The 15,517-nt window shown below is 43.6% G+C and overlaps 1 protein-coding gene across 1 annotated transcript; it reads left to right on the top strand.

The window, feature by feature from the left end:
- The first annotated feature begins 2,451 nt into the window (after positions 1-2,451).
- LOC134207033 (uncharacterized) lies at positions 2,452-2,967 on the top strand. The gene has a single exon (XM_062682770.1). The coding sequence runs from the start codon at positions 2,452-2,454 to the stop codon at positions 2,965-2,967; it is 516 nt and encodes a 171-aa protein (XP_062538754.1).
- Positions 2,968-15,517: the final 12,550 nt, after the last annotated feature.

Below are 15,517 nucleotides of genomic sequence, written 5' to 3'. Positions count from 1 at the left end.
TGAGAAGAATGGCGGTTCAGTAAATGCGATGAAGAGTTCAACGATGGGGGGGGGAAGTTTCCATTGTGGAAAGCCGGGTCACATGCAGCGAGATTGCCGTTTGCTAGCGCGGCAGAAGAAAAGTGACGAAGAACGGAAAATGTCTGAAAAGAAACAAAGTGCCAAGTAGGCGAAGAAAACAGCAGTGGTGTGTGCTTTATGCCTAGAAGTGCTCCACGCGGGTCGTGGTTCATAGACAGTGGGGCTAGTTGTCACATGACGTGTGATGAAAGTTTTTTCTCGACGCTGACGGTTTTCTCGATGGCTGACGGGAAAATAGCGAAGACAGCCGGCCATGGTGAAGGGACAGTGCTCGGTGTTAACGGTAATGGTAATGCGGTCGATGTGACGCTTGTTGACGTTTTGTACATTCCTTCGTTGACGAGTGGGCTCATTTCGGTGGACAAGCTGACCGTAAATGGTTTCACGGCCGTTTTCAGTGCTACCGGCTCATTGACGGTAGTAGGAGAGCGCTCTGGCTGCCTTTACCGGCTGAAGCTAGCGGAATCATCAAAGAAAGCTCAAGGTAAGACACACACTACTAATTGTCAGCATCAATGGCACCGACGATTAGGACATAGGCCTCCGGATGTGATTAGAAGAATTCGCGAGGAGAAGTTCGGCACCGGTATGATCGTTACCGACTGTGGCATCCGTGAATGCAGCGAGCCGTGCGTGGAGGGAAAGTTGGCGAGGAGTCCAATTCCCAAATCAGCCGAGAGGAAGTCGACGCAAGTGCTAGATCTGGTCCACACGGATCTGTGCGGGCCAATGCGGACGACGACACCTGGTGGTAAGCGGTTCCTCATGACGATGATCGACGACTACAGCCGCTTCACCGTCGTTTATCATCTGGAGAAAAAGTCAGAAGCGCCGGAGAAAGTAAAGGAGTACGTTCGATATGTGGAGAACCTTTTCAACAGAAGGCCGCGTATAATTCGCTCGGATGGCGGAGGCGAGTACGTGAATGAGGAGTTGGGCGACTTCTTTGACAAGGAGGGAATCAAGGCACAGTATATACGACAGCATACACACCACAGCAAAGCGGTGTAGCTGAGCGTACGAATCAGTCGCTACAGGAAATGGCGACGACGATGCTGCTGGATGCCGTTCTCCACAAACGGTACTGGGGCGAGGCCGTGTCAACGGCCGCTTATTTGCAGAACCGTCTTCCGTCGCGATCGGTGGATAAGTCTCCATACGAAAAGTGGTACGGGCGGCAACCAGTACTTTGCCATTTAAAAGTATACGATTGTCCGGCCTATGTACATATTCCTGCCGTTAAGCGCGGGAAGTTTGAAAGCAAGGCGATGAAGCTGCGGTTCATCGGGTACTCTGACGCTCATAAAGGTTACCGATTCGTTGATACGTCTACGGACAAGGTCACGATCAGCCGCTTCGCAAGGTCTTTGGAGCTAGACAACGGGTCGTCTCACGGGGTGGAGTTGAATCCAGCTGCCGTCGGAAGTTCGTCGATTAGTGACAAGGAGTGGCTTCTTCCGGTAGTGCAATCGAAGCAGCAAACAGGAGAAGAAGAAAATTCAGAAGAAGGAACAGCCCTCTGCGGCAAAGAAACAGTGTGTGAAGAAAGCGAAAAAGAGGATTATTTTGATGTAGAAGATGCTGAGTCGGACGAAGATCCCCTCGCTGTGAAGCAGGAGGGAGATGACGAAGAAGTTGTGAACGGTGCACGGAGATTAGGGCGTCGCACCCGTGGAATGCTACCCAGCCGATTGTCGGATTATGTGGTAGGCGTCGTCAGGCAGCAGCAGGAGGAACCAACGACATTTCGTCAAGCAGTATCCAGTGAAGAGCGAGATTCGTGGAAGGCGGCGATGGACAGCGAAATTCAGTCACACAAGCAAAACGGGACGTGGGAGTTAGTGCCGCTTCCGAAGGGCAAGAAAGTGGTAGGCAGCCGTTGGGTAAACAAAATCAAAAGGAACGAATCTAACGAAGTGGTCCGTTACAAGGCGGATCGTTGCCCAGGGGTTCACGCAATGCTACGGAGTCGATTACGACGAAGTGTTTCCCCTGTGACCAAATGAATGAAATGTAAATAGCTCACGTTTACTTAATTTTTATGCTGAGCCCTGCTTGTTCTCCCATCTTACTCGTGTTTGGTCCACTTTGGCCACTTTTTTTAAGGGAAGTTCTTCCGTATTCCAATTCTTATTCTTTCTGGAGCCATCTATATTGAAACGACCCTGATTCGCAGGACAATAGGTGTCCTAAGCAAGTTTATAGTCTTACAGTATCTCTACGGAGACATAGAGGAAAAGCGCCAACCACCTGGCTACAAAGTTTGCGGCAAGGAGGAGATCGTTTGCCGGCTTTGTAGAAGTATTTACGGACTGAAACAGTCCGCTCGATCGATGTTGGAACCGGAAGCTAACCGGTGTTCTAATGGAAATGGGATTCCAAGCAAGTTCGGCGGATCCGTGCTTATTCGTGGCAACCAGGGATGGCCTCATAGTATACCTGATCGTTTATGTCGATGATTTCCTCATCGGATCAGAGAGCGAGGCGGAGATTATCCGCGTTCAGAAGCAGCTGAGTCGGCATTTTGAGATTGTCGATCTTGACGATGTGAAGCATTTCCTAGGTCTGGAAGTACAGATGGAGGATGACACGTTCTGTGTCAGTCTGGCCAACTACATCGATAAGCTGGTTGCACGAGTAGGCCTAAGCGAAGCGAAGGAGGCAAAAACGCCCATGGATCAGGGCTATCTGAGGAACGAGGTTGAGAGCAAACCGTTCGAAGATGGTACGAAGTATCGAAGCGTGGTTGGTGCTCTTCTCTATGTAGCGGTGTGTGCGCGGCCGGATATAGCTACCAGTGTGGGAATCCTTGGACGGAAGTTTAGTGCCCCCATGGAAGCGGACTGGACAGCTGCAAAGCGTGTGGTACCAAAGAATGGAAGTTGAGGCTTGGAGTCAAGAAAACAGAAGAGTTGGTGGCAATTTCGGATTCTGATTGGGCAGGAGATGCGAGCACACGGAAGTCGACAACCGGCTGGGTCAGTCGTCGGCAAAGTTGTGTGACTCTTTCGACGATGGAAGCGGAGTACGTCGCCCTGGCCGAAGCGTGCCAGGAAGTAGTGTGGCTTAGGCAACTGTTGAAAGTATTTGGTGAAGAAAAAGTGGAAGCAACAGTGGTAAACGAAGATAATCAGGGATGCCTGAGCTTCGCCCGTTCGGAGAGGTCCAGCAAGCGCTCAAAGCATATCGAAACCAAGCACCATTTTGTTACAGATCTTTGCGACAACGGTGAGGTGGTGCTGCAGTACTGCCCACCGGATCAGATGCCAGCTGATGTCCTGACGAAGCCGTTGGGATTCGTTAAGCATCGACAATTTGCTGAATAGTTGGGGTTGGTCAAAAAGCAACCATAGCAAGGTTATAATTTCCATCACTCCTCCTCACTTCTTTAGCCAAGCAAGTTTTTCACACAGCAGAGTGCGATTGATTCGCACTCTATACAAATCCGCCCAGCCAGTTGTTGGAGTGCAATCTTCTCGTTTAATAAACAATGTGCACTCGCTTGACTGTGGATATACAACAGTAAAGCACATGTGGAGATTGGACAAATCAAGCATCCAAAAGATATTCAATTTGCAAAAAAAAAGAGCTAACCGCGGTGGAAGTTGGTACTCGGATTCTGATGGCTTTTCCGCAAACGTGACCTTTAAGTGGTCTTGTTGTGTAGGGGTTATCACGCCTATCTAGAGAGTAGGAGGTTGAGGGTTCGAGTCCCTCCAAGACACGTGGATTCTTTTTCGCAAATTTCATATCAACTTGTCCATTTCGAAACATGTGCTGTGTATATGCACAGCCAAGATATTTAACAAAAAATGGTTTTCGTACGACCGAGTTGCTGAATAATATGCAATTAATAGTGAATGTTTGTTGGGCATTACGGTCAAACGACCCTTTCGGCTAAACGACCTTTTGGGCCAAACGACCCTTTGGGCCAAATGACCCTTTAGGCCTAATGGCTCTTTCAGCTAAATGACTATTTCGGCCAAACGACCCTTTCGGCCAAATGACCCTTTCGGCCAAACGACCTTTTGGGCCAAACGACCCTTTTGGGCCAAATGACCCTTTTCGGCCAAATTACCCTTTCGGTCAAATGACCCTTCCAGCTAAATGACCCTTCCGGCCAAACGACCCTTTCGGCCAAATGAGCCTTTCAGCCAAACGACCCTTTCGGCCTAATGGTCTGTTCGGTCAAATAGTATATTCGGCCAAACAACTTTCGGCCAAATCGGTTTTGGCCAAACGACTCCGTTTAAACACAGTGGTGAGGCACTGGCTAGAGCGCTGCACTAGTGAATTGCCAAGGTTTGGGACCCTTTCGGCCAAACGACCCTTTCGGTCAAATGACCATTTCGGCCAAACGACCCTTTCGGCCAAATGACCCTTTCGGCCAAACGACCCTTTCGGCCAAATAATTTTCGGCCTAATGGTCTGTTCGGCCAAATGGTATATTCGGCCAAACAACTTTCGGCCTAGTGGCATTCGGCCAAATAGCTTTTGGCCGAATGGGTTTCGGCCCTCCCCCGTTTAAACACGGGTTTCGACCCTCCCCCGTTTAAACACAGTAGTGAGGCACTGGCTAGAGCGCTGCACTGGTGAATTACCAAGGTTTGGGAAGATGAGGTTCTGTCGCAGAAGTGGATGGAAGGTGTTGTGTGTCCCATCTACAAAAAGGTGGATCACATTGCTGAACGCCGCCTACAAGGTACTCTCTCAAATTGTATGCTGTCGACCAAGAGAGTTCATGGAGCAGTACCAGGCGGGATTTATGGGAGAACGCTCTACCATGAACCAGCTGTTCGCCGTACGTCAGGTATTGCAGAAATGCCGCGTATACAACATGCCCACACATCATCTATTCATCTTCTTAAAAGCCGCATATGATACAATCGTTCGCGACCAGCTATGGGAGCAAATGCACGAACACGAACACTGATAAACTGATACGGTTGATCAAGGCGACGATGGATTGGATGATGTGCGTAGTTCGAGTTTCAGGGGCATGCTTGAATCCCTTCGAAACGCACAGGGGGTTACGGCAAGGTGAAGGTCTTTCATGCCTGCTATTCAACATCGCTTTGGAGGAAGTAAGGGATTGACACGAGTGGTACGATTTTCACGAAATCCGTTCAGCTATTTGGTTTCGCCGACGACAATGCTATTATGGCACGTAACGTTGAGAAGATGGAGGAAGCCTACATCAGGCTGAAAAGGGAAACTAAACGGATTGGACTAGTCTTCAACACGTCGAAGACGAAGTACATGATAGGAAGATGATCAAGAAAGGACAATGTAAGCCACTCACCATGAGCTGGTGTCGGTGGTGACAAAATCGAGGTGGTTGTATTCGTGTACCGTAAAACCCCGCTCATTCGACAGTGATTGGCGTCGAGCGAACGGGATAACGTTTTAATTCGACAAACTGGCTACCCTACACTTCAAGACAAAATTTGCAAAACGACTTATCTGCTTTTGTAAACAAAGATTCAAACGACGATTTGACGAATCTGATAACTCTCCCACGCAAACCAACACCACCAACAGGTAGAGGAAACCTTCACCTACCTATTGATGGTGTTGGTTTGCGTGGGAGAGCTATCAGATTCGTCAAATCATCGTTGGAATCTTTGTTTACAAAAGCAGATAAGTCGTTTTGAAAATTTTGTCTTGACTTATTCGTTTCATACGTGCTTTACAACTCTATTTGCTTTCTTGATTTGGTTCTACTGATTGTGTTGTAGTGTGTTGCGCGCCTGATGAAAAATTGTTGGTTCGGTTAGAGCGAAATATGGCAGCTGAGAACGTGCTCCAGCACTTTTTAATTCGGCTTAGTGTCGAATTACCCGGGGCACGAATTAAAACTTGTCGAATAAGGTACCAGCAGATAAATTTTTGGACGCATCATGCCAGGAAATTGTACGTACTTTGGACTCCTGAAAACGCTCCGATCGACTACAGTTTGCCGCCGTACCAAACTGACTATCTACTGTAGGGATTGAGAGGGGTATGAGTAAATATATTGACTAAATAAGAGGGCATATAGTCATGAGCACTAGATGCGAGAGGTGACAGTTCAACGAAGTGAGCATTCAGTTTTGTGATGTATTTCGCGGGAAGCAGTTGTGCTTCGGAGCTGCTGCAAATCGAGCAGCAGCTGGAGACGGCTGATTCGGATGCAGCTGTCTCCTAAGGACACGACATCTACAAAACGCTTATTAGACCGGTAGTTCACTACGGACACGAGACCTGGACGATGCTCGTGGACGACCAACGCGCACTAGGAGTTTTCGAAAGGAAAGTGCTGCGTACCATCTATGGTGGGGTGCAGATGGCGGACGGTACGTGGAGGAGGCAAATGAATCACGAGTTGCATCAGCTGTTGGGAGAACCATCCATCGTTCACGCTTCAAAAATCGGAAGACTGCGGTGGACCGGGCACGTAGCCAGAATGTCGAACAGTAATTCGGTGAAAATAATTCTCGTCAACGATCCGACTTGAACAAGGAGGCGAGGTGCACAGCCAGCAAGGTGGATCGATCAGGTGGAGGGCGATTTGCGGACCCTCCGCAGACTGTGTGGTTGGCGACGTGCAGCCATGGACCGTACTGAATGGAGAAGACTTTTATGCACTGCACAGGCCACTCCGGCCTTAGTCTGGGTGATGTTACTTACTTGTTACTTGTTGGACTACAGCTCTTCGATGAACCTACGGCGAATGGAGTATCCTTTTCCACTGGACTCGATCTTGGGCCAATCGCTTCGTCTAAATGATGTTAACATTGATGTTGTGAAATGATGTTACAATTGATGTAAGCAGAAAATGCATATAAAACCCTTGGCAGCCTATGCATGCAGTATTCTATATCCCCACCAACCCCCCCCCTTGACCAGGCCTCATGTTACGCCTCTGGCAGCTGGGAAAATGCATCAATCAGATTCACCTTCAAAATGAATGCCCCAAGCAATTTAAATCACTATACTCATTAAATGAGTTAATGTTATCTCTTAGGATCTGTCTCAATTGGATAATTAAACTGAAATTAAACTTAGAAGTGACATTTCTCGCTTAACTTTTGAAAAGGACCTAAGTAACATTTTTTTCATGAATTAATTTGAATAGCGCAATCAACAGAACAACATGAAAGCTTTCCATTGCAGTACTCAAATTAAATCATGAAAAAAATGTTACTTAGGTCCTTTTGAAAAGTTAAGCGAGATTTCAATAATTATCGAATAACCCTGCTCGCAGAGCAAGATTACTTTTGACAGATATCGAATCATTTTCCTTCGATGTCCTATTGGAATTGTTGGGTAGCACCAACCATTCTTATAACGGGGTGATTTTTTAATTTTCGAAATGTCACTTTTAAAGTTTGATTCTCCAAATGAGACAAGACCTTAACGTTTTTTTTTTTTTTTTTTTTTTTTTTTCTTTTGGTTTTTATGGTTTATGCTAACGTAAAAACAACACGACACTAATATCATTGACGAATACATAGACGGAGTGGTGGCCATTTTTCCGGGCACCACTATATACCCCTGGGGAGTGACGGATTACAATTATTACAATCACTCGACCATTGAGAAGCCCCTCAATTCAAATCACGTCAGTTTGACAACAGTTGTCATTTCCATTTTTGTTTACCTCCTGTTTCTGATTCAAAATGTTCTGATGTTTATTTATCCATCCTCGTCTATCGTTGCCATTTCCATGCATCCTTTCGGCACGATGGAAAAATATCGACATGTCAGTCAGTTCAACCATCGATATCGCTTATGTGCTGCGGAGCGTCGTTTTAAGGAGTATTTTGGTGGATTCGACGCACCAGTACCACGGACCTACCGAGAAAAACCATCCTGGGAGCAGGAGCAGCATGACGTGAGTCGCAAAGTTCAAGCGCCATTCGTGAACACTCAGCTGATTCCGAATGTTCGGAAGAATGTCTCCAGTGTCCCGGCATCGATGCCGCAAGTTTTTATTAGGTAAGCTTACCAATCGGAAGAAATTTCAATTAAATCTTTAAAACATATTTTCCTATAAAATTTTTAAAAAAAAATTAATTTTAACCGTTTTGAATTTCAGTGGATGGCCGGATCCCATCTGCGTCAATCAGCCTATTGACATCCTATTGTTTAGCCCATCGCCAAATCGTAGCCAGGATGTCCCGGGCTATAATTTTTTTTCATACTGCGTTTCAATGATGACAGCGGTCTATGTCTATTGATGATGATGACACCGCGATTGTCACCGGCTCGGCGTCAATTATAACTTGTAACCGATCCACTGTGTCCATTTCCTGCACTACGTGGCAAATTCGCTGCGCCACCTGCTTCAATGGTAGGTGCGACATTGCGAAACTGTTCAATTTGGCCGCCAAGGAGAACGGAAGAGTGTCACCGCTATTAAAGCTAGCCTCGCAGTTTAGACAATGGACAATTTCACCGTGATTAAATCTGAACCCAAGGACTAATCGAGCGGTACCGAACCCGTTGAGCAATTTGTCCGTCCCAAGACAGGGATTGCAAACTTTTCTGTACAAATTGTAGCGTGACCATTTGCGGACTCTGCATCGACGAGGGCCAGCCGCACGAACTGCACCACATCGATAATTTTTCCATCGTCTATCGGGAGAAGATGTACGAGCTGGAATCAGGCGAAAAAGTCTGTTGAGGCGCTGGGCGAGCGAACCTGTTACCTGTCAATGGAATTTGGAACTGCTTAAAAAAACCGCTACGTGGACATCGGCCCTAAATCTGCTTAGATCCGATAATGTTCAAGTAAATAAAATGCGACGTCTGATAACTGCAGATATTTTAATTTTATTAAAAACATATTTCCGATTTTCTACCATACACGGAATACGTTCCGTGAATTGATTTTTCGGGAAATGCCGCATTCCGCGGAATTGCATTCCGCATTGTCATACAACCATAATACTACATATGGACTTAGTTAATGGACATTCGAGTTAAAGCAGAATAATACTGCATTTGATGTTGCACCACTATCTAAACTCGTTGAACTTGGATTCAACGATGATTTGGTGATAAGAATAGGAATTCGTCCTTTGAATGTTGTGATCGAAAATCAACTACTGAACTAAATATTAGCAATTGCAGATAAAGAAAACGAGCGTCGATTCGAGTTTGCTCAATAACGAATTGAAGTTGGCAGCAATAATGAACAATCCTGACTACAATCATTTGGATATGCATCACACAATGCATCGAAAACAGCTGAAAAAGTACTGGGAAATTTCTCATAGACGGTGAGGGACGAAGCTGGTGTTTTCACTTGAGTCCAGAGGACGAAATCTGAGGCTATGTCCAGTTGCACAGGGGGTCTGTCACCTACTGCACCTTCATTCATCAGAGCTCTTGAAGGAATTCCTGCGGGCATTCTAGAGAGATTCTTTCGGGAATTTTTAAAAGATTCCTACGGGAATCCTTGAGGGATTTCTTCGAAAATTCTAGAATGATTACTTCGGGAAACCTGGAGGTATTTCTTCAGGAAATCTGGAGGGATTCTTTCTGGAATCCTGGAGGATTTCCTTCTGGAATGCTGTAGGGATCCCTACTGGAATCCTAAAGGAATTCCTTCTGGAAACCTGGATGGATCTTCTGGGAATCCTGGAGGATTTTTTTTCAAGAATCCTGAAGGCATTTTTTTTGAAATCCTGGAGGGATTTCTTTGGGAATTTCGAACTAATTCCTTCGAAAATTTCGGAATAACTTTATCTGGAATTTTGGAGGAATTCCTTCAGGAATTTTTAAGGCATACCTTCGGGAATTCGGGATTCTTCGTAGATCTTAAAGATATTCCTCCGGGAATCCTTGGAATATTCCTTCGGGAATCCTAGGGGAATTTCTTTAGGAAACTGTAGGGATAGGTGTATTGGGAATCCGGGGGTCATTCATTCAGAAACCGTGGAGGGATTCCTTCGGAAAGCCTAGAGGAATTTCTTCGGAAATCCTGGAGAAATCTTCAGAAATCCATGGGTGACTCCTTCGGGGATTCCTTCGGAAATCCTGGGGGGATTCCTTCGGGAAGGACGAGTTTAGAACTTTCCATTTAATTTCACCAATTATGTTGATATCTTTGCAGATACGTATTTCGACCACAACTGTGTGGTCGTATTCAGTGTCTCGTACTCGACTGTTTTGTTGCTTGCTTGATTAGTTCGTTGGTTGAATAATTGATTGGTTGATTTGTAGATCGCTTGATTGGTTGGTTGATTGTTTGTTTGTTTGTTCATTGGTTACTTGACTGGTTGATTGATTAGTTGCTTGATTGGTTGGTCGGCTGGTTAGTTCATATGTTGTTTTGTTGGTTGCTTCAATGGTTGCTTGGTTGATTATTAGTTGGTTGGTTGCTTGATTGTTTGGTTGATTGATAGCTTGCCTGAATGGCTGATTGCTGGATTAGTTGATTGTTTGCTTTACTGGTTGATTGAATGGTTGATTTTGTTGGTTGCTTGAATGGTTGATTGATTGGTTGCTTATTTGGTTGATTAGTTAGTTGTTTGATTGGTAGCTTGCTTGATTGGTTGGTTGCTGGATTAGTTGATTGATTGATGGTTGATTACTTATTTGGTTGATTGGTTGCTTTACTTGATTGATTGGTTGTGGTTATTTAGTTGATTGGTTGCTTGATTGGTTGGTCGTCTCGTTAATTGATAAGTTGTTTAGTTGATTGGTTAATTAGTTGGTTGGTTGCTTGATTGGTTGGTTGGTTGCTTGATTGGTTGGTTGGTTGGTTGCTTGATTGCTTGGTTGATTATTTGGTTGATTGCTGCTTGATTTGTTAGTTGGTAGTATGGTTGATTGGTTGGTTGCGTGACAGGTTGATTGATTGGTTAGTAGGCTGGTTAGTTGATTAGTTGTTTTGTTGGCTGCTTGGTTGATTGGTTAATAAGTTGATTGCTGCATTGGTTGGTTATTTAGCTGATTGGTTGTTTGATTGGTTATTGGTTGGTTGCTTGATTGGTTGATTAGCTGGTTGGTTGTTTGATTGCTTGGTTGATTGGTAGCTTGCTTGAATTGTTGGTTGCTTGATTGTTGGATGGTTGCTTGACTGGTTGATTGCTTGATTGGTTAGTCGGCTGGTTAGTTGATTAGTTGTTTTGTTGGTTGTTTGGTTGATTGATTAATAAGTTGATTGGTAGCTTGCGTGAATGGTTGGTTGTTTGATTAGTTAGTTGATTGATTCGTTGGTTATTTGGTTAGTTGGTTGCTGCTTGATTTGTTAGTTGGAAGAATGGTTGATTGGTTGGTTGCTTTTTTTTATTGATTCCTTGATTGGTTGGTAATTTGATTGATTGGTTGCTTGACTGGTTGATTGATTGGTTGGTCGGCTCGTTAGTTCATATGTTGTTTTGTTGGTTGCTTGATTGGTTGATTAGTTGGTTGGTTGAATTGCTTGCTTTAAAGGTTGGTTATTTGATTGATTGATGCTTGATTTGTTAGTTGGTAGAATAGTTGATTGGTTGGTTGATTGCTTGATTGGTTGGTAATTTGGTTGATTTGTTGCTTGACTAGTTGATTGATTGGTTGCTTGATTGGTTGATCGGCTGGATAGTTGACATGTTGTTTTGTTGGTTGCTTGGTGGTTGATTAGTTGGTTGGTTGGTTGGTTGCTTGATTGCTTGGTTGGTTGCTTGATTGCTTGGTTGATTGGTAGCTTACTTGATTGGTTGGTTGCTGCTTGATTTGTTAGTTGGTAGTATGGTTGATTAGTTGGTTGCTTGATTGTTGGTTGGTTACTTCATTGTTGGTTGGTTGGTTGACTGGTTGATTGGTTGGTTGTTTGTTGGTTAGTTGATTAGTTGGTGATGTTAGGTGGGACGCTAAACAGCCCTGACACGACGGCCCTCCGACGAGACAGGAGGTTTGCACAGGCCCAATAAGCCGCCTTTTAAAACAATAAAGGATCACGATTGGAAGCTTGGAACATGGAACTGCAAGTCGCTAGGCTTCGCAGGTTGCGACAGGATAATCTACGATGAATTACATCCCCGCAACTTCGACGTCGTAGCGCTGCAATCTGCTGGACAGGGTTGGTTGGTTGCTGCTTGATTTGTTAGTTGGTAGAATGATTGATTGGTTGGTTGCTTCATTGTTGGTTGATTGATTGATTGGTTGGTAATTTGGTTGATTGGTTGCTTTACTGGTTGATTGGCTGGTCGGCTGGTTAGTTGATATGTTATTTTGTTGGTTGCTTCAATGGTTGCTTGGTTGGTTGATTCGTTGCTTGATTGATTGGTAGCTTGCCTGAATGACTGATAGTTGGATTAGTTGGTTGGTAGCTTAATTGATTGGTTATTTGGTTGATGGGTTGCTTTACCGTTTGATTGAATGGTTGGTCGGCTGATTAATTGATTAGTTGTTTTTTTGGTTCCTTGATTGATTGATTGGTTGGTTGTTGCTTGATTTGTTAGTTGGAAGAACTGTTGATTAGTTGGTTCCTTGATAGTTGGCTGGTTGCACCATCGTTTGTTGGTTGCTTGGTTGGTTATTTAGTTGATTGGTCGCTTGATTGGCTAATCCATTGGCTAAGCAATCAGCCATTCAAGCAAGCTACCAATCAATCAAACAACGAATCAACTAATCAACCAACCAAGCAACCAACAAAACAACATACCAACTAACCAGCTGACGAGCCAATCAACCAAGCAACCAAATTACCAACCAATCAATCAATCAATCAATATTGAAGCAACCAATCAATCAACCATTCTACCAACTAACAAATCAAGCAGCAATCAACCAACCCATCAACCAAATAACTAACCAATCAATCATTCAAGCAAGCTACCAGTCAACTTATTAACCAATCAACCAAGCAACCAACCAAACAACTAATCAACTAACCAGCCGACTAACTAATCAAGCAACCAACCAATCAACCAGTAAAGCAACCAAGCAACAATCAAGCAAGCTACCAATCATTCAAGCAATCAAGCAACCAACCAGCTAATCAACCAATCAAGCAACCAATCAACTAAATAACCAACCAATCAACTAAACAACCAATCTAGCAATCAACTTATTAATCAATCAACCAAGCAGCCAACAAAACAACTAATCTTCTAACCAGCTTACTAACCAATCAATCAACCTGTTAAGCAACCAACCAATCAACCATACTACCAACTAACAAATCAAGCAGCAATAACCAAATAATCAACCAAGCAATCAACCAAATAATCAACCAAGCAATCAAGCAACCAACCAACCAACAAATCAAGCAACCAACCAACTAATTAACCAATCAACTAAACAACTTACCAATTAACGAAACGACCAACCAATAAAGTAACCAATCAACTAAATAACCACAACCAATCAATCAAGTAAAGCAACCAATCAACCAAATAAGTAACCAACCACCAATCAATCAACTAACCCAGCAACCAACCAATTAAGCAAGCTACCAATCAACCAACTAACTAATCAACCAATCAACCAACAAGCTAATCAACCAAATAAGCAACCAACCATTCACGCAACCACCAAAACAACTAATCAACTAACCAGCCGACCAACCATTCAATCAACCAGTAAAGCAAACAATCAACCAAATAACCAACCAATTAAGCAACCAACCAACTAATCCAGCAATCAGCCATTCAGGCAAGCTACCAATCAACTATCCAACTAATCATCAACCAAGCAACCATTGAAGCAACCAACAAAACATATGAACTAACCAGCCGACCAACCAATCAAGCAACTAATCAATCAACCAGTCAAGCAACCAATCAACCAAATAACCTGATTAGTTGGTAAGATTGAAAACCAATCAGCAATCAAGCAACCAACCAACCAATCAACCATTCTACCAACTAACAAATCAAGCAGCAACCAATCAACCGATCAACCAAACAACCAACCAATCAATCAACCAACCGATCAAGCAATCTACCAATCATCCAATCAATTAAGCAACCTACGAACTAATCAAGCAATCATCAAAACAGTCGAGTCAAGTACGAGACACTGAATACGACCACACAGTTGTGGTCGAAATACGTATCTGCAAAGATATCAAAATAATTGGTGGAATTGAATGGAGAGTCCTAAACTCGTCTTAGACGTTTGAACAAAACAGTATCATCTAACCAGCCGACCAACCAATCAATCAACCAGGCAAGCAACCAATCAATCAAATAACCTGATTGGTTGGTTGGATTGGCAATTGGTTGATTAGTTGTTTTTTTTTGGTTTCTTGATTGGTTGATTAGTTGATTGATTGATTTATTGGTTGGTTATGCTTGATTTGTTAGTTGGTAAAACTGTTGATTAGTTGATTCCTTGATAGTTGGCTGGTTGCTTAATTGGTTGGTTGATTGCTTCATTGTTTGTTGGTTGGTTGGTAGGTTATTTAGTTGATTGGTTGCTTGATTGGTTAATCCAGCAATCAGCCATTCAAGCAAGCTACCAATCAATCAAGCAACGAATCAACTAATCAACCAACCAAGCAACAATTGAAGCAACGAACAAAACAACATATCAACTAACCAGCCGACTAGCCAATCAAGCAACCAAACAATCAACCAATCAAGCAACCAATCAACCAAATAACCAACCAATCAATCAATCAACCAACAATGAAGCAACATATCAACTAACCAGCCGACTAGCCAATCAAGCAACCAAACAATCAACCAATCAAGCAACCAATCAACCAAATAACCAACCAATCAATCAAGCAACCAACAATGAAGCAACCATCCAATCAACCATTCTACCAACTAACAAATCAAGCAGCAACCAACCAACCCATCAACCAAATAGCAAGCCACCAATCAAGCAACCAACTAATCAGCCATTTAAGCAACCAACAAAACAACTAATCAACTAAACAGCCGACCAACCAATCAATCAACCAGTCAAACAACCAATCAACCAAATAACCAACCAATCAAGCAACCAACCATTCAACAGTTCTACCAACTAACAAACCAAGCAGCAACCAACCAATTAATCATTCTACCAACCAACAATCAAACAACCAACCAATCTAGCAACCAATCAACTAAATAACCAATCAATCAACCAACAAACAATGAAGCAACCAAACAACCAATTAAGCAACCAACCAACTATCAAGGAACTAACTAATCAACAATTCTACCTACTAACAAATCAAGCAACAACCAACCAATCAACTAATCAATCAATCAATCAAGAAACCAACAAAACAACTAATCAACCAACCAGCCGACCAACCATTCAATCAAACGGTAAAGCAACCAAATAACCAACCAACTAATCCAGCAATCAGCCATTCAAGTAAGCTACCAATCAATCAAGCAACGAATCAACTAATCAACCAACCAAGCAACCAACAAAACAACATGTCAACTAACCAGCCGACCAACCAATCAAGCAAGCAATCATCCAACCAATAAATTATTCTACCATCTAACAAATCAAG

The sequence above is a fragment of the Armigeres subalbatus genome, chromosome 1, assembly GCF_024139115.2.
Source record: "Armigeres subalbatus isolate Guangzhou_Male chromosome 1, GZ_Asu_2, whole genome shotgun sequence".
NCBI classification, from domain to species: Eukaryota; Metazoa; Arthropoda; class Insecta; order Diptera; family Culicidae; genus Armigeres; species Armigeres subalbatus.
This window is presented reverse-complemented; position numbering and strand designations above follow the sequence as displayed.